The 18,642-nt window shown below is 53.7% G+C and overlaps 1 protein-coding gene across 2 annotated transcripts; it reads right to left on the bottom strand.

Annotated features, from left to right (window-relative positions):
• Nucleotides 1-1,581: 1,581 nt before the first annotated feature.
• Nucleotides 1,582-18,217, bottom strand: Mrpl37 (mitochondrial ribosomal protein L37). 2 transcript variants are annotated; one of them, XM_004671332.2, is made up of 7 exons: nucleotides 17,815-18,217; nucleotides 12,299-12,482; nucleotides 12,090-12,205; nucleotides 9,454-9,639; nucleotides 6,305-6,462; nucleotides 2,779-2,982; nucleotides 1,582-1,793 (listed from the first exon to the last, which is right to left on the bottom strand). In XM_004671332.2, the coding sequence occupies exons 1-7, from the start codon at nucleotides 18,146-18,148 to the stop codon at nucleotides 1,716-1,718; spliced, it is 1,260 nt and encodes a 419-aa protein (XP_004671389.2). In that variant the 5' UTR covers nucleotides 18,149-18,217; the 3' UTR covers nucleotides 1,582-1,715. The 2 variants fall into 2 exon arrangements, with proteins under 2 accessions (XP_004671389.2, XP_044995365.1); XM_045139430.1 differs by lacking the exons at nucleotides 1,582-1,793; nucleotides 2,779-2,982 and adding an exon at nucleotides 4,535-4,654.
• Between the last annotated feature and the right edge of the window lie 425 nt (nucleotides 18,218-18,642).

Below are 18,642 nucleotides of genomic sequence, written 5' to 3'. Positions count from 1 at the left end.
CGCGTGCTGGTGACTCCGTGGTACCTCAGTGTCTCTCCATGCTCTCCTAGGGCTGTGGGAAGCCACCTCATGGCCCACAGTCACCTCTCCCTCTAAGGCCTCACCAGCTGGGGGAGGCGGCAGTCACCCACGTCAAAGACGGGCTCAACCTTTAAAAAAATTTCTTTCAATCGTTTTATTTATTAGATAGAGAGAATGGGAACGTCGGGGCCTCCAGGCACTGCAGACGAACTCCAGACGCGTGCGCCACCTTGCGCATCCGGCTCGCGTGGGGCCTGGAGGATGTAACCTGGGTCCTTAGGCTTTGCAGGCTAGTGCCTTCACCGCTCAGCCATCTCTCCAGCCCGGGCTCAACCCTTTTGTGTGAGCTACACAGAGCCAGCTCCCGAAATGCCGGACTTGGCCAGGGCCTGGGGGGGTGGGGGGGGGGTTGAGCTTTTTCCCACACTGCTGCCATCTGTACCGCCCTCAGGCACTACCCCCAGTTTCTCCTCTAGAAACACACACAGCTCTGTTCTGGGGGTGGGGGCGGGTAGGGAAACACCGGCTGTGGGAACTTGGGGAACACTCCTTACACTTTGTCACGTAAGGGAAAGAACGGTGCCTTCCACATACTAATCACCCAGTATTTACCGTGCCACCGCTCTGGAGGGACTATCAGACAAGATGCTGTGCACAAGGCACTTCTCACGGTGACGACGTTAAGGAGGACTACAGGCCAGCTGACCCTGGAGATTTGTCAACTAGGCTATCGAACAGGAAACAAAGAGACCCACAATATTCTGTTCAGCGCGTCTGCGGTCACTGTGAAATGCAGGAATCATTGGAAAAACCTGTTATGAGCTGGAGGGATGGCGTATCGATTAAGGCGCTTGCCTGTAAAGCCAAAGGACCCAGGTTCAATTCCCCAGGACCCACGTAAGCCAGATGCACAAGGTGACTGACGCATACGTCTGGGATTCATTTGCAGTAGCTGGAGGCCCTAGCATGCCCATTCTCTCTCAAACAAATAAATATTTGAAGAATTTGCCAGGCATTAGCCAGGTATGGTGGCACATGCCTTTAATCCCTGGGAGGCAGAGGTAGGAGGATCCCTGTGTGTTCAATGCCACCCTGAGACTACACAGTGAATTCCAGGTCAGTCCAGGGCTAGGGTGAAACCATACCTCAACAAAACAAAAACACACAATCAAAAAACTTCCATAGAAACTTGGCACATCGAAAGCATCTGCAGGGTAGGGTAGGCTGGGACAGGGATGCAGTGCATAATAGAACTTGTCGTGGGCTCCATCCCCGGCACTTAAGACAGAACAAAAACCACCAAAGACGACGGGGTAGGATGGGGTAATGCCCGCTTGTGACCCCACTACTGCAGAAGCTCAGGCCGGAGGATTGCAAGTTCAAGGCCAGCCTAGGCTACATAGAAAGACTCTGTCTTACCCCTCAGGGGAGGTCACACTGGCTTCGCGTTTCAGATAGACACTCAAGTAACTCAGGTTCTAACAGACCTAAGATCCCACAGAGACTGGGCAGGGCTGGGGTTGTGCTGGGGCAAGGGGGCACAGAGACACACACACAGGCTCCAGGGCAACAGGAGAACCCTTTATTTCCAGTGGAGAGGCGCCCCTCCCCCGGCACAGCACTGTCCCCAGGAGGCAGCTGTTGTCTTCACAGGGTGAGGGGCCACGGGCATCAGGCTGCACAAGATCCGGGGCTCACAGGGCGCCATGCAAATACAGAGCTAGAAACTTCCTGAACGTCTCTGGCTGGAAGCCAACCGGCCCAACAGGTTCCTGGAAAGAACACAGCCCGTTAGGATCCAGCTACGAGGCTCAATGGCAGCAACTGAAGCAAAGGCCGCTCTTTGGCGACTCTCTGGTGTCCTCTCCAGTCATCTCTCCTGGACCTCGAGGGGTGCTGAGGCCAAAGCCTGTCAGCCAGGACATGTGTCCACGCTGCTCTGCTCCCTCCTTTCCCTCACCCACCACCAGGACCAAACAGGCGCCTGCCCTCCTGCAGTGATGACCAGCGCCTCGTTATCTTACTACACTGGGCAGCTTCCGGGCACGTGGACAGTGATGAGAAAAGGAGTCAGTGGCGATGACTGGGATGACCCAAAAGGCAAGACAGTGCTGAGAAGGGACGGAGGAGTGTCCAGCACTGAAACATCTCGCACCTTCCAAGGCTCAGGGTCCATTGCGGAAGAGGTGGCGGAAAGAACGTAAGAGCCAAAGGAAGGGTCCACTCCTTATATACAACCGTCTGGACAGAAATTGGCCTCTATATCCAAGACCTCGCAGTGCCTAGCGATACCCACACACGACCCTCATAATAGGAGAAAAAGACGAAGACGAAGAGTCAAGCCTCTGTGCAGACGCAGGATGGGACAAGATGACTAAGCCACCAAGCTGCATCCATGAAGGGCGAGCAGAGTGAGCCAGGGAGGGGGCTCGAGGTGGCCTGGTGCCCGCCCACTGCACGTGGTGGCCACCCACTGCCCGGGGACCCTGAGCACCGAGGGACACTGCTGGTGAGCAGCCAACGCGCTGTGTGCAGGCCTGCCTCCAGCCGGGTGGTCAGCGAAGGGGAATGTTTCGATGACCAGAGGCCCAGAGTGTGACTGTGGGGATGAGGCCCGAGGCACTGAGTGGGGGAACAGGGCAAGGACGGGCACACGTCCTGGGTGTGAACCCCCCACGTATGGGACTCTTCTAGACCACCCCAACTCCCAAGGCCTGTGGGGGCTGCAAACACCAGGCTGGGGAGGGCTGGACTTACCACCAGCACCCTCTTTTTGGTCACCGGGAGGCACCAGAAGTGCTGGTAGAGGAGCTGGTCGGCGTCCATCCACACCACGTTCTTGACGCCCTCGCTGGAGGCCAGGTCGGTGGTGTTCAGCTGCAGCACCAGGAACTGGAAGACGCGCCCGTCCGTGCCCACGCTCTGCACGACCACGGGCCGCTCCAAGACGGTGGCGGCGCTCTGGGAGGGGAAGGGAGGGGACAGGCCCGCGGGTGAGGGGGCAGCTCGGCCCTTTCAAGCCTCTGCCGGCACCCATTGAACGGCCTTGGAGAGTTCTGGGCGCCAAAGGCCAGGCCTTCCCTCGTCCTCGGGGGCCCGGGGAGCCCGCTCTTCAACACGGGCAATCGTTCCCACCACTGAGAGGTAATGACTGGGCAAGCCCCGCAGATCGGGCAGGCGAGCTGCACGTTAAGGACAGGAATCTCAACCCCCTACGTTGCATGTGGTTGAAACCTGACATCACCCATCAACTGCTAGCCTGCAAGGCCGGTGAGTAAACGGCACTCAGTTCTCCATCATTCGCCACATGAGCAAACAGACTCGTGGCGGTCACACACCTTGTCTGAGGCCGGGGGTGGACGGTGCGCTTGTCCTGAGGCCCCGGCATCACCGGGTACTGCCCAAGGCTGCGCTGTGCACACTGCAACGCAGCAAGGTCACATTCCTCCCCGCCACACGTGCTTTTGCTAACAGCTTTTCAGTGGGTACCACGTGGCAGGAATGAAGATAGTAAAGCCATTTACTGAAGCCTGCCCACGTGTGGGGCACCTTGCGAGCTCTTCATCAGCTTGCCTCTACCCTCATGAATCTGGCAGTATACTCCTTTTTAAAAATATTTTATTTTATTTATTTATTGAGAGAGGTAAAGAGGGACACAGAGAGAGAGAGAAGGGCACACTAGGGCTTCCAGCCACTGCAAACCAACTCCAGATGCGTGTGCCACCTAGTGCCTCTGGCTTACGTGGGTCCTGGGGAATCAAACCTGGGTCCTTGTAGCTTTGCAGGCAAGTGCCTTAACCGCTGAGGCATCTTTCCAGCCCCCAGAAGCACATTCCCATTTAGTGAAGGAACAGAGGGCTGGGCTGATGCCGCACGCCTGTAACCCCAGAACTCACCTTTATCCCGGCAGAGGCAGAGGCAGAGGCAGAGGCAGAGGCAGAGGCAGAGGCACTGCTGTGAGTTTGAGGCCAGCCTGTGACCGCAGCAGCATGAGTTCTACGTCAGCCTGGGCTAGAGTGAGACCCTATATGTGGGGGGGGGGGGAGGGGGAGGGGGAGGGGAAGATGAGAAGAAACACCACAGATCTGGATTTACTCAAGGTCAATTTGCTCAAGGTCATGAGGTAGCAGGCAGGATTGAATTCCAGGCCATGAATCCACTTTAACCCTACCTGTTCTGTACGTGGAGCCCAAGCCTATCTGCTCTCATGTGTCCCTGTTTGGATGATGAATCATAGGACCCACCTACACAGACTTCGCACCAGCCAATCTAGTGGATGTCTGTTGGCCAGAGATCCAATAGGCGGGCCCCGTCGAAGCAGGGCATCCCTGAGGCGAAAATGCCCACTCTCCCCCACCACACTTGGCCTGACATTAGGACTAGCTAATGGTAGACCTCAGTGTGGGCCACACCAGGCCTTGCTGGCTTTAGAAACCTGATCTTAGCTGCATGAGAAATAAATAAAAAGGAAAGTACCTGTTAAGTGCTAGCTGAGAATTCTGTATTGACTCTTATCTCCCTCTACAGATCAATAAAGCTGCAGGTAGTACATAAATTTCTCAGCAATTTTACCTTTTACATGGAGGCTCTTCCCGTAATTGTGCAACTTCACATCCCCAGGAATAATTTGTACCTGGAGGGGGTGGGAGAGGTTTCCTTTCCTACCCAACTGGGCGGCAATTAGTGGCAGCATTTCTACCCGGGCTCTCCAAGCAGATGCTGGCACACGGAGCCTGCAGGCCAGGGACGTGGCACGTGGCTGCCGCCCTTCGCTGCTCCAACTGTTCTAAGCTGGCGGGATCATGAAGCCAAGCCTTGCTTCCCCACTCACTAGCTGTGGGATCTTAGATAAGTTACCCAATGTTCCAGAGCCTTCGGGAAGTACACAGAGCATGGGAATAAAGCCTTCCGAGGGTCGGGAAGACACGAGGATGCACGAACACGTGACAGCAGCTAATCTCTCTGTGCAGTTTTGTCACTCTAGAGCTGGAACCCAGGGGCTTGTACCCGCTCTACCACTGAGTCACACCCCTGGCCCACCTGCCACCTCTTAGCTCTGTGATCCTGGGCAAGCCAATAGGCTTCTCGAAGCCCATTTGTTCATCCGTGAAGGGATGCTAACGGCCTCCCAGGCAGGGCTGTTACACGGAGCACACGAAGATGAGGAGAGCCCACAAATCCCGGTGTAGGGTCTTCATACGTGTGGGTTTTTTCTGTATCTGTTTGGTTTTTCAAGGTAGTGTCTCACTCTAGCCCAGGCTGACCAGGAGTTAATTCACTATGGAGTCTCAGGGTGGCCTCGAACTCACGGCGACCCTCCTGCCTCTGCCTCCGGAGTTCTGGGATTAAAGGCGTGCACCACCACACCTGGTGTAGGGTTTCCAAACTTGAGCTTGTGTCAACATCCCCATTCGGGGCACTTTTTAAATGCTGCTGGCTCCAACCCAGGGATTGCAACAAGCTCCAACAGGGCAGGTTTTGAGAATCACTAGTACCAAGAGCCCATGCGTGGGCTGCAGAGACGCAGCAGCTAAGGGCGCTCCCTGCCCAGGTTTGACTCCCCTGAACCCACACAGAGCCAGACGCCCGAAGGGGCGCATACGTTTGGAGCTCATCTGCGGCGGCAAGAGGCCCTGGCGTGGCTGTTCTCTCTCTGCCCCGCTCCTCTGCTTGCGAACGAGTAGGTTATTTACTTGGCGTCTACGACGGACCGGGTGCCCCACGTAGGCAGGGTCCGCTCTGCTCCCAGCCAGGTAGCCAACCACATCTCCCCACCCCACCGGTGCCCAGACCTGGCAGAACGGGAGCAAGCCACTCCCAGGAGGGCCTCAGCTTCCAGCGCAGGCCTGGGACAAGGGTGGCGCCTCCCCACAGGTCCCTCCCATGCCAGGGGCTCTCCGCGACAGCTACTCGGGCTCTGTTCTACGCCACCTAACACTTGTGGCCCCTGAGCCGGCGCCTACCCTGAGCGAGAAGAGTCTGGCTACACACACAGCCTCACAGGCCGAGCCTCCTGCAGGTACCCTGGGCTCCCGTTGTGACTGCACGGGGCAGGGCAGTGTGTGGAGCCCAGACAACCAAGGGCACCCCTTCCCATCGCTTCCCACTACAGAATGAAGGGTGGCCTGATGGGCGTTCCCTGACCCTGCCAGGTAGCAGCGGGAGACTGCTGTGTGGGCGGAGCCAGGCCCAGCGGGTCCCTAACTAGCAGAGTCAGGTCAGTGCCACCTGAGCCAGGCCCTCCCAACCGCCCTTTGCCCCGGCGTCTCCACTGCGGACGTACCCCGTAGAGGCGCCGGGCCTGGGCCAGGGCATTTCCGAACGCGAACAAGATCATCTTGGCACGCAGCTGGTCTGGCTGGAAGCGGTGGGACCGCACATTAGCCTTTTCGAGGAAATACAGGGTGTGGGGGTGGGGGTACGCACACCCCTCCTGGAATCCTGCAAGAGCAAGGGGGGAGGTACAGATTAACCAGCCTCACCTTAGTGCAAGGCAAGCGCTGCCCAGGCTCTCTACCCACACGGAGGACCCCAGTCCGCCAGCACAGCCTGCTCATCCTCATCGGTCTGCGGACGGCTACGAGGGCAGAGCTGGGCGAAACCTACGGTGCTTTACGTCACGGTCTGGCTCCTCACGGCACATGTGCGCCGGCCTGCTGCGGGCTCCTCCTGATCGCCAGTTCTAACTCACCCCGTCTCTCCCATTCAAGTGCACACACAGGGGTAGTTATTAAGAAAGTAAGCAAAAGCCGGGCGTGGTGGTGGCGCACGCCTTTAAATCCCAGCACTCGGGAGGCAGAGGTAGGAGAATCTCCTAGAGTTCGAGGCCACCCTGAGACTACACAGTGAATTCCAGGTCAGCCTGAGCTAGAGTGAGACCCGCCCTCAAAAAAAAAAAAAAGACAGAGAGAGAGAGAGGGAGAGGGAGAGAGAGATGATAGCTTAGTGGTTAAGGCACTTGCCTGCGAAGCCTAAGGACCCAAGTTCGATTCCCCAGGACCCATCTAAGACAGATACACAAGGTGGCCACATATGTTTGGAGTTTGTAGCGGCTAGAGACCCTGGCGCACCCATTCTTTCTCTTTCTCTCACTTTCTGCCGATCTCTCAAATAAACAAATAAAGTCATTTGCAGAACCCAGAATTCTAACATCAGTAGCAAGTGACTTGCGTCCTATCTCACAACGGATCACTGGCATGTGACCGTCATGGCTAGGAGCAACCTTTGGGAGGTTGGGGATTTCTACAATAAAATACCCAGATCAGTGAAGGGTGGTGGAGAGGAAGGAGAAAGAGGCTGAGAAACAGGCTCTGAAAACCCCAGACCTTTGGGCTGTCCCACTAAGTACACACTCTCGGCACACACAGGGTGCCAAGCTCTGAGACGGGGCGCAGGGGCGGAGCCCAGCAGAGCCTGCCGCTGCCTGTGGGGGGGGCGCGCCCAGGCTAGAGGGGAGACACACGGGAAGACCAATCATATCCAGATGCAGAAACATGCCAGGGTCCGAGGGGACTGAGGGACTGTGGGAGGAGAGCTGACAGGCCCCTGGCAAGACTTTCTGGCGATTCCCAAGATGCGCTGTGCAAGAGGGGCAGTCAGCAAGCCGCAGACAGACAGGATGGACGCGTGAGCCCAGGCAGGGGAGCACAAGGCACCGCGGTGGGACGTGACGTGAAGGGGGGCTGGGGGGAGCGGTCAGGGCGAGTGGAGACGACAAGGCTGTCACGTGATGACGTACGCAGAAGCAGCCTTGCAGCGGGCGGTATCAAGCAGGGAGGTGGGATTAAACTTGGCGCTTCAGAAACGATCCTCTGAAGCGAGACAGAAACCAGCACAAGTCACAGCAACCGGCCCGGGGCTGCAGCCGCAGGCCGGGGGAAGGACAGGAGGGGCTGAGCCAGGCTGCGGCGGTGAAAGGCTTCGCTGGAAGACCTGCAGCTCGTGATGGCGGGACCTGGAGCCAGCCGGCTCTGCCTGCCTGGTCGCTGTCCCGGCTGACGGAGTGGAAGGGAGTTCTTGTGGGGTAGTTTGGGTTCAGGGCCCCATCAAAACTGCCAGAGCCGACAGGGCACACAAACAGAATGCCTTTCAGGGGGACCGTGAATAAGGCGAAAGGCTTGGTTAAAAGCCCCTCAAGGGCTGGAGAGATGGCTTAGTGGTTAAGGTGTTTGCCTGAAAAGCCAAAGGACCCAGGTTCCATTCCCCAGGACCTATGTAAGCCAGATGCACAAGGGGGTGTGTGCGTCTGGAGTTCATCTGCAGTGGCTGGAGGCTCTGGTGTGCCCATTCTCTCTCTCTGCCTCTTTCTCTCTCAAATAAATAAATAAATTAAATATATTAAAAAAAAACTTATGTAAAACTACATGCACAAAGTGGTGCATGCGCCTGGAATTCATCAGCAGTGGCAGTAGGCCCTGACATGCCTATATTCTCTGCCTCTGTCTGTCTCTCTCTCTCAAACATACACACACACACACACACACACACACACACTCTGATGCCCGGGCTGAAGACAGAGCTCAGTGGCTAAGTACACTTGACGTGGAAGCATGAGATGAGGAGATCTGAAGCCTCTAGAGAGCAGGGGATCCCCCAGACGGGTAAAAAGCAGCGAAGCCCCAGCATCAGAAGAGACTCCAGCTGAAACAGCCACAGGCGTGAGGCCAATGGAGCGGGACTCCCGACATCTCCACAGCCCCACGCCACACGGGGCCCATACACATGCACACCCACCACAGTGATGACACGCAAGTAAAAAATAAAAATGAAACTGAAACTGAGGTCACAGTTACTCCTCAGGGATGGAAAGCCAAGCTAGCTTTTAAGCACCAATCTTTTAATCTCCCTGAGCTGCAATTTCCCAATCTATAAGATGAGCTAAAGGCAGCTGCCACATAGATCCTAAGAGGTGCTTCATGTGAGCAAGACCCAGAACTTCTCTCTCTCCCTCTTACTCCGTGTGTGTGTGTGTGTGTGTGTGTGTGTGTGTGTGTGTGTCTCAAAGTAGTGGCTTACTTGAGCTCAGGATGACCTGGAATCCACTACGTAGTCATAGGGTGGTCTTTAACTCATGGTGATCCTCCTACATCTGCTGAGATTAAAGTCGTGCACCACCATGTCAGGCTAAATATTTTAATTTAATTTAATTATTTATGAGAGACAGACGGAGGGAGGGAGAAAGAAGTGGGGAGAGGAAACGGGCACACCAGGACCTCTAGCCACTGCAAACAAACTCCAGATACATGCGCCACCATGGGCAGCTGGCTTACATGGGTCCTGGGGAGTAGAACCTGGGTCCTTAGGCTTCGCAGGCAAGCAGCTTAACCACTTAGCCATCATTCCAGCCTGTAGGCACTTCTCAGTACATCCTTTCCCTCTGACAAAAGCATGTCCACGCTCTGCGCTGGCTAAATGCCAGGCTCTGCTCCTTACCTGGGTCATCTTTCACGTCGTAAACATTGCATTCCTGAAGGTTCATAGTGGGAGATATGGGGTAGAAGGTCTCGAGAACATGACTCTTGGTAGCTTCAACCTCCGCTCGGGAGGCAATGGGGGGCAGAGGATCCTTGGCGCTCAGTCTGGCACCACTAGTGCCTCGGACCTGAAGGAGAGCAGACTCTGAAAGGGGAAAACGACAATTAGTCTAACCTGGTCTAAAGCCTTTTTTTTTTTTTCCCCCAGAAAAGCCCTTATGCCCCGTGAACCTTAAGTGCAAGTCTGTTACAACTTTTCCAGACAATGAGCCTAATCTCAGAAAATGCAGCCCTGGGATGGAAGGCACCTCCCCACCCCTGGGGCCTGGACAGGGAGAGGAGTCAACACGTCTCCCAGTGCCCTTCGTGATCAGCCCTGAGGGTTCTGGTTTCTGGGGGGTCTCATCTTCCTAGGCACAGCTTTAAGCCAGGGACCCCAGAATGAGTGAGAGTTACTCCTTGTTCTCTGGGAGCCTGCGAGGCTCCAGTACTGCAGCGAAAAGTGAAGCCGTGCTCAGATACGGCCTGTGCAAAAAAGCACTGGCAACATCCTGAAAGAAGCCTTTTGGTTGTTTGTATTGGTTTTCTGAGGTGGCAATTCTCCTACCTCTGCATCCCGAGTGCTGGAATTAAAGGTGTGCACTACCACACCCAGCTAAGAAGCAATTCTTTTTTTTTTTAATTAAGGAAGTTTTTTTTAGTAGGTTTATTTTTATTTTATTTATTTATTAGAGATAGATAGAGAGAGAGAGAGAGAGAAAATGGGTGCACCAGGACTTCCAGCCACTGCAAACAAACTCCAGATGCATGTGCCACCTTGTGCATCTAGCTTATGAAGGACCTGGAGAATTGAACCTGGATCCTTAGGCTTTGCAGGCAAGCACCTTAACTGCTAAACCATCTCTCCAGTCCTCTTTAAAATATATATATATTATTTTATTTATTAGAGACAGAGAGAAAGGATGCAAGAAAGAGAGAGCGAGCGAGCAAGAGAATGGGTGTGAACTCCAGATGCATTTGTCCCTTTGTGCATCTGGACCTGAAGAATTGAACCTGGGTCCTTAGGCTTCGCAGGCATGCGCTTTAGCTGCTAAGGCATCTCTCCAGTCCCAAGACTCTTAACCTCAGGCAGAGGGCCAATTGTTCCCAACAGCTGAGCAAAATAAATAAATACACACACACACACACATATAAAATAAATTTTAAAAACCAGGGCAGTCAGAAGACTTTGTGTAAGTCAGACTAGCACGCCTGCTGTGTGGAAATGCAAGGGGTCTGAGGAGACAAGGCCACGTGTGACTGATCGGCAAGCTGGCTGGGGCGATGTCTGCAGGCGCCCCTCGCCGTGTTCCAAGAGCGGCCCACCCAGAATGGACGGCGCTGGGTGCAGGCCCCTCGGACACACGCCTGCCTCCGCAGCCTTCAGCCACAGAGGAGGGAGTGCATCAGGGTGGGGTTTTTTGTTTCTGACAGGTCTAGAAGTTGGTTTGGTCAACAGCAGTGCCCTTTAACTAGTGTGCGGCCTCCGTTACCAGACGTGCACAAGATGGATGCTGCACGTCTGCGGATGGAGCGACTCTGCCATGATTGCACGTCAAGACTAGTTTCTGGAGCTTCCTCACGCATACTGGGAAGGAACACGCGTGCCCAGACCTCTCCTAACCTGGGCTTGGGTTCGCCCTGCAGACCACTCTAGTGTGGATCCTAACTCAATTCCCTCCACTTCCCCCCACATGTGACAGCCCCAAATGGGGCAGTTTAATTCGAGGTAACCCTTGATGACGGACCACGAGGGGCGATCATCTCCTCGGTGGGGTCATTACCTCGGCGAGGCTGTCTCTCTGCCCGTATGCAGCTAGTCCGTATGCAGGGGGGCAAACTGGGGGAAACCGGGTCAAAGAGGCAGCCTAAGTCCAAGTTAGTCCTGCCCCCAAGATCCGTCCCATCCAACCTGACATCCCTCCCAGCAACACCAGCTCTGGCCGCTCGTACAGCACGTGGACAGGCAGGCAGACAGAAAAGCGCGAGACGTGAATTCAGGAACGAGGGAATGGGACCACAAAGCAGGAAAGAAAGGGCAAAGTGGAGGCCACACCACGAAGGGCCACCTACACCAAGATCAAGGCCTTGTCACATGACAGGTTTCACACAAAGGGAAGGTGTGAAGAGAGTGGTCGCGTTGAAGGACCACTCCAGCAAGTGGGTTGACCACAGACAGGAGCATGGTATGGGCGGAGATCGGTGGGTTTTATTACTTCCTTGTATTCAGTGTTTACGCATTCCCAATCATGCTGGGGGCAATAGATATGGTCAACAGTTAATGGCTGATTAAAAGCACTCAATGGTAGCCAGATGTGGTGGCGCACACCTTTAACCCCAGCACTTGAAAGGCTGAGGCAGGAGGTTCGCAAGTTTGAGGCCAGCCTGTGACACGGGCCGGTCATGGGTGCCCCTGAGCCTACACAACGGGGCCAAGAAGGAGTGAGGATAGTTATGGGGCAGGGTGGGATGGAAGGGACGGAAGCTGGTGGCAGGGTTTGGAGCAGAAAGAGAAAAGAAACAGAGCAAGGCCTTGTGGGCTACAAGATGACTGACCTCGATTCCAGGCGGTGGACAACGAGCAGTTCTGGGCATACATCCGCTGGGCCAGGGCAGGGAACTTCGGAATTTGGGATTTACAGAGTTGTATGAGGCTGTCCACAATGACTGGGCTTGGAGAAAAGATAACGCACTGGAGTATTTAACATAACCGGACGACTCCAAAATCCCCTCCACTGGGAATCTCGTGTGCGTGGGTAACTTACCAGTAGCTCTCTCTCTTTGGGATGTCCTCAGTGGAGTGCCACAGGCGGGCGTGGGAGATGACGTTCAGAACACGCTCGTCTTGATTCGCTATGTGGCTCCCGGGGTCGTCGACGGGTCGGAGCACTTGCTCAGGCAGGCCTTCTATTAGCTTGGTCTTGGTAAGCCACAGAGCCTGCTTCACACCTTTGAGCAATCGGCACAAAGCGATAAAAAGGAGTTTGAGGCCACCCTGAGATGGCAGAGTGAATTCCAGGAAGAGTGAGTCCCTACCTCAAAAAAACAAACAAGGGCTGGAGAGATGGCTTAGCGGTTAAGCACTTGCCTGTGAAGCCTAAGGACCCTGGTTTGAGGCTCGGTTCCCCAGGTCCCATGTTAGCCAGATGCACAAGGGGGCGCACGCGTCTGGAGTTCGTTTGCAGAGGCTGGAAGCCCTGGCGTGCCCATTCTCTCTCTCTCCCTCTATCTGTCTTTCTCTCTGTGTCTGTCTCTCTCAAATAAATAAATTAATTAATTAATTAAAAAAAAAACAACAAAACAATACACACACACACATATGAGATTGTCAGTTACCCAAAAAGTACCCTTTAGGAAATTTAGACTGGGCCTTGGAACAGGCTGGGGTGCGGGGCAGAATCTCCACACTATTCCCAGACCTGGCTGGCTTCTCTGTACGGGAGGGACAAACACAGCCCCAGAGATTAAGCTCTGGATCAAGCAAACAGACCGGGCCTCTGTATCGTATGAAAACACCATCATGTCCTTTTCAGTGACTGCGCCCCCAGAGGGCTGGTGACTGATTTGGGTGGCAGACTACCTGGATCCCGGCCGGAAAAACACCCCTCTGCCTCTAGGCCACGTGTTCGTTTGACAGTCTCTCTGTGGGAGGAGAAAGAGGCTAGGGTACTCTGGGGGAGACACTTCAGGCAACTGCTCTGGGTTGGTGAGTGAATGGCAAGGAGGACAGCAAGCCTTTTCCCTTTCAGGCTCGGAAGGCCTCACAATGAAAGCACGCATGCTTAGAAAATTTAACCTCCAGGGCTGGAGCGATGGCTTAGCGGTTAAGGTGCTTGCCTGCAAAGCCAAAGGACCCAGGTTCAACTCCCCAGGACCCACGTAGGCTAGATGCACAAGGGGGCGCACGCGTCTGGAGTTCCTTTGCAGTGGCTGGAAGCCCTGGCGCGCCCATTCTCTCTCTCTATCTCAGCTTCTTTCTCTCTAATAAAAAAATACAAAAAAATTTAAAAGAAAAAGAAATGTAGCCGGGCGTGGTGGCGCGCACCTTTAATCCCAGCACTCAGGAGGCAGAGGTGGGTGGATTGCCGTGAGTTTGAGGCCACCCTGAGATTACATAGTGAATTCCAGGTCAGACGCTACATCGAAAAACCAAAAAAATAATAATAATAATAAGCTAACTTCCAGGCTTGGTGGTGCTGCAGCAAGAATCCTAGAGTCAAGTAAACCAAGCTTTGGCCCCAATTAAAAAAAAAAAAAAAAGCAACTTATCAGTGGGCTGGAGAGATGGTTTAATGGTTAAGGCACTTGCCTGTGAAATCTAAGGACCCGTGTTCGACTCTCCAGGTCCCACGTGTGCCAGATGCAAGGTGACTCAAGTGTGCAAGGCTGAACATGTGCACTACATGGCACACACTCTGGAGTTTGATTACAGTGGCCAGAGGCCCTGGCACGCCAATTCTCTCTCTTTCTCTCAGACACACGCACACACTCACACACTCTTTCTGATAAAAAAGTGCCCCCGCCCCCACCCCAGGAAATGTGGGATATACATACATTTTTAGCCTAGCTCAATGAGTGAAATCTTAACTTCTAAAATACTGCAGGCAGGGCTGGAGATGGCTCAGTAGTTCAGGCACTTGCTTGCAAAGCCTGAAGGCCCACGTTCAGTTCTCCAGAACCCACGTAAAGTCATCCACAGAGTGACGCACGCATCTGGAGTTCATTTCCAGCAGCAGGAGGCTCTGGTGCGCCCCTTCTTTCTCTATCTCTCTGCTTGCAAATAAATAATTTTTTTTAAAATTTTATTTATTTATTTATTTATTTATTTATTTATTTGAGAGTGACAGACACAGAGAGAAAGACAGATAGGAGAGAGAGAGAATGGGCACACCAGGGCTTCCAGCCTCTGCAAATGAACTCCAGACACGTGTGCCCCCTTGTGCATCTGGCTAACGTGGGTCTGGGGAACTGAGCCTCGAACCGGGGTCCTTAGGCTTCACAGGCAAGTGCTTAACCACTAAGCCATCTCTCCAGCCCAAAATAAATATTTTTTTGAATGTTTAATACTGCAGACACCTTTATTATTTTTTTTTAAAATTTATTTCATAGTAAGAGTTTGTTTATTTATTTATTTAAGAATGAAAGACAGAGAAAGAGAGGGGGAGAGAGAATGGGCATGCCAGCATGCCAGGGCCTTCAGCCGCTGCAAACAAACTCCAGACACGTGCGCCCCCTTGTGCATCTGGCTCACGTGGGTCCTGGGGAATCGAGCTTTGAACCAGGATCCTTAGGCTTCACAGGCAAGCACCTAACTGCTAAGCCATCTTTCCAGCCCAACACCTTTATTTTTATCCACATGGTGTATCATTACCAGATTCACTCAGATGGTCAAGTCTTGTGTGAACCCTCACAGCGGCCTGGAAGGGCACTGGAAGTGGTTAATGGCTACAAAACCAGCAGGAAAAGGCGGTCCTTCAGCTGTTTTCAAAATCGGGATTTATATAACCCTTGAACATATATTGCTCCCATTTACCTTAACCACTTTTGTTCTTAGGACAAGTCCCATCATCATTCTGACCCGGGGCACCGAAGGAAATCTGGAGGAGGAGGAAATGTATTCTAAATGAACAACCCTCCCCCACCCAAATAACGAAGTCTGGAAGATAACTCCCCACATTACTGAAGAGAGACCCACTGGTTTTAATCTGCTCTCAAGAGTAACAAAGGAGAGACAGCTGGGCATGGTGGCGCACGCCTTTAATCCCAGCACACGGGAGGCAGAGGTAGGAGGATCAGGATCTCCATGAGTTCGAGGGCACTCTGAGACTATATAGTAAATTCCATGTCAGCCTGGGCTAGACCCTACCTCAATAGATAGATAGATAGATAGATGTTGGAGACGAGGAGATGAGCCCTGAACAGATCTTTGCCCTGAAATAACCTCTGCCCTGAGATAACTTCTGCCCTGAGCAACTTCCGACCTTTCCTCATCCCCCCACCCTGCCATACCTAACTGATTCCATCCCCTCACCCCGCCACACCTAACTAATTAACATCCTGCCTGGTGACTGCAGAGACGTGAGAACTATACTGTGAATTCCTGGAATAACTGCAAACTGTCCTAGGCCAAAGGCCAAGAAGATTCTGTAACTTTCCACCACCTGCCTCCTCCAGCCCCCCCTCACCCAAGACCCTAACCCTAACCCTTAAAAAGGCCGCTGTGGCTCAATAAAATTGGACTCTTGACAAGTGTACATTTGCTTGAGTCCCTTCCTCTCTCTCGCCCATCTTATTTCAGGTTGGGGTCCTCCTCGCCCCCACGAATAACGAGGTCCTGCGGGTCGGGACAGATAGATAGATAGATAGATAGATAGATAGATAGATAGATAGATAGGAGAGTAACAAAGGAGAGGGAAGTGCAGAAGTAGATAGGAGTCTTTTGGGTTCAGATCCCTTCCCTGGAAACATCTAAGCTCAGACACTTGACGCAAGACACTGACCTAGATACCAAACATGTAGGCCCATCATTCTTGGGCGCATGTGCATGAACAAATCACTACCCTGTCTGATGAAATTACAGTCCTGGGAGATGAGGCAGAGTCCTGGGGAGGAAACACCCTACCCGACCTACTCACTGTAATGTACCTCCCTCTACTTCATTGTAGTCAGAGGCGGGGAAGTCAGAGCTTACTGTCCGCTCACAACTGTTCATTTCACACGAACTGCAGGCTCAGAAAAAGAGCGACTTGGCAAAGCCACTATGAGAAGCAGGACCAGGACTAGAAACCAGTTCTGTTTTTTAGATAGGGTCTCGTTCTAGCCCAGGCTGACGTGGAATTCACTATGGAGCCTCAAGCCCACGAAGATCCTCCCACCTCTGCCTCCTGAGTGGTGGGATTAAAGGTGTGTGCCACGACGCCCGGCTCCTGGTCTTTTTAATTTTTTATTATTATTTTTGAGAAAGAGGGAGAATGGGCATGCCAGGGCCTTTCAGCCACTGTGAACAAACTCCAGATGTGTGCGCTCCCTTATGCGCATGGGCAATATTGCATGCTTGCGTTACTGTGCACCTGGCTATGTGGGACCTGGAGATTTGAATGAGTTCTTAGGCTTTGCAGACAAGTGTCTTAACCACTAAGCCATCTCTCCAGCCATAGTCTTTTAATATTTCATTTTCATTTATTTGAGAGAGAAGCAGACAGAAAGAGAGAGAGAGAGAGAGAGAGAGAGAAAGGCAACTAAAGAAACAACAGAGGTATTCCTCGTCATCTCCCCCCCCCCCCCCCCCAAGTAAGGTTTCCTTCTAGCCCAGGCTGACCTAGAATTCACTATGTAGTCTCAGGCTGGTCCTGAACTCACAGCGATCCTCTTCCCAAGTACTGGGATTAAAGGTGTGCGCCGCCACGCCTGGCTGCAACAGAGGTGTTTGGCCTCATTAAGCTTGACACCTCTCCTGATTGATGTCCTCCCCTTAGCTTAGATGGCCTTGAAGGACCAGGGACCATGTGACCATCCTCCCTTAGACATTCCTGGCTGAAGAAGCCTATTCTGAACAAGGACACACACAGCTACAATGTTATCATCAACTGCAGCTGGTCCAGTCTGTTTTTCCTTAGGATCCTCCTTATAAGCTTGCACCCCAGCCTGGCCCAATGCTTCAGCCTTTATCCTGCTGTGTTTATTTATTTAATAGAGAGAAAGAGGGAGAGAGAGAGAATGGGTGCACCAGGGCCTTCAGCAACTGCAAACGAACTCCAGATGCATGCGCCACCTTGTGCATCTGGCTAACGTGGGTCTCAGGGAATCAAATCTGGGTCCTAGGGCTTTGCAGGCAAGCGCTTAACCACTAAGCCATTTCTCCAGCCTACCCATGACTTTTTTAAAGTTCTGGGCTGAGCTTGGAGGGAAATCCTTTAGCCAGGTCAAGTTTGGATGAGTCCCAGCTGTCATGTGACTTGCAAGGCTTAAGTTAAAATGAAACGGGGTATTAGGGGGTGCTGGAAAGTCCTTGAACTCCAAACCTTGGGTTAGCTTTTTTTTTTTTTTTATTTCTTTTTATTTAGTTTTCAGAGAAGGAGTGGGGGGGAGAATGGGTGCACCAGGGTTTCCAGCCACTGCAAACAAACTCCAAATGCATGCGCCCCCTTGTGCATCTGGCTCCCATGGGTCCTGGGGAATCGAACCCGCGTCCTTCTGGCTTTGCAGCCGCTAAGCCGTCCCTCCAGCTCTTCTCTCACCCTTTCCTTACCCAGTCCCGCCCGTCGCTGGACCCTCAACTCACCCTCCAGGAGTCGGCAACGCTGGTGGAAGATGTAGCAAGGCCGGTCCTTGTACAGCGGCTGCTCGTGGATCGGGGCGGAACGATGGAACCTCGGGTTCTTCCAGCCCGGGTCCCACGGCGGGAAGACAGGCCGCGCCAGGCCCGGTAGGAAGTGCATCTTCCCCTCGTAGGTGATGGGTTCGAGTCCCGGGATCTCATACACCCGGTCCAGGGGCGGAGGCTCGGGCTTCCGCGTGGAGCGTACGCCCCATTCGTACGCCCCGCGTCTCGGGACCCCGCAGAGTCTCCCGGTGCTAACTAGAGCCCGCTTTGCGGGCCGCGAAGCCAACGCCATGAAACCCGATCGGATCTCCTCCTCCAAAACTCTCACCTGGGCGCCGCCATGTCTGTGCGCGGCGCGTAGCCTGCCGGGAGCGGAAGGGGCGGGGCGACCGCGAGACTGGCAGCCAACTCAACCAATCACAGCACGACATCCTTGCCCCGACCCGTCTCATAGGTCGGAATCCACTAAGCACCGCCCTCCGCCTCCGGGGGGCGGGGAAACCCGGAGGCTCCGCCCAGGAGGGGGCTGAAGCGCAGGTACGTAGTTTTAAGGTGAGTGGCGGTGGTCAAGGATGTGGCTGGGACAGTAAAAGTGAAGGATCCTTTTTTTTAGTGGTGGGGGAAGAATGGCTTAGCGGTTAAGGCGTTTGTCTGCAAAACCCAAGGACCCAGGTTCGATTCCTCAGGACCCACGTTAGCCAGATGCACAAGGTGACACACGCGTCTGGAGTTCATTTGCAGTGGCTGGAGGCCCTGGCGCGCCCACTCTCCCTCTCTGCCTTTCTC

This window comes from Jaculus jaculus, chromosome 21, assembly GCF_020740685.1.
Source record: "Jaculus jaculus isolate mJacJac1 chromosome 21, mJacJac1.mat.Y.cur, whole genome shotgun sequence".
NCBI lineage: Eukaryota > Metazoa > Chordata > Mammalia > Rodentia > Dipodidae > Jaculus > Jaculus jaculus.
This window is presented reverse-complemented; position numbering and strand designations above follow the sequence as displayed.

Coding starts and splice junctions, on each gene's coding strand:
- Mrpl37 (XM_004671332.2), bottom strand. CDS start 18,148: ATGGCGTTGGCTTCGCGGCCCGCAAAGCGGGCTCTAGTTAGCACCGGG. Junction 12,483..17,814: donor GCGTTGCCGACTCCTGGAGG/GTGAGTTGAGGG, acceptor GATTGCTCAAAG/GTGTGAAGCAGGCTCTGTGG. Junction 6,463..9,453: donor CGACGTGAAAGATGACCCAG/GTAAGGAGCAGA, acceptor TTGCTCTTGCAG/GATTCCAGGAGGGGTGTGCG.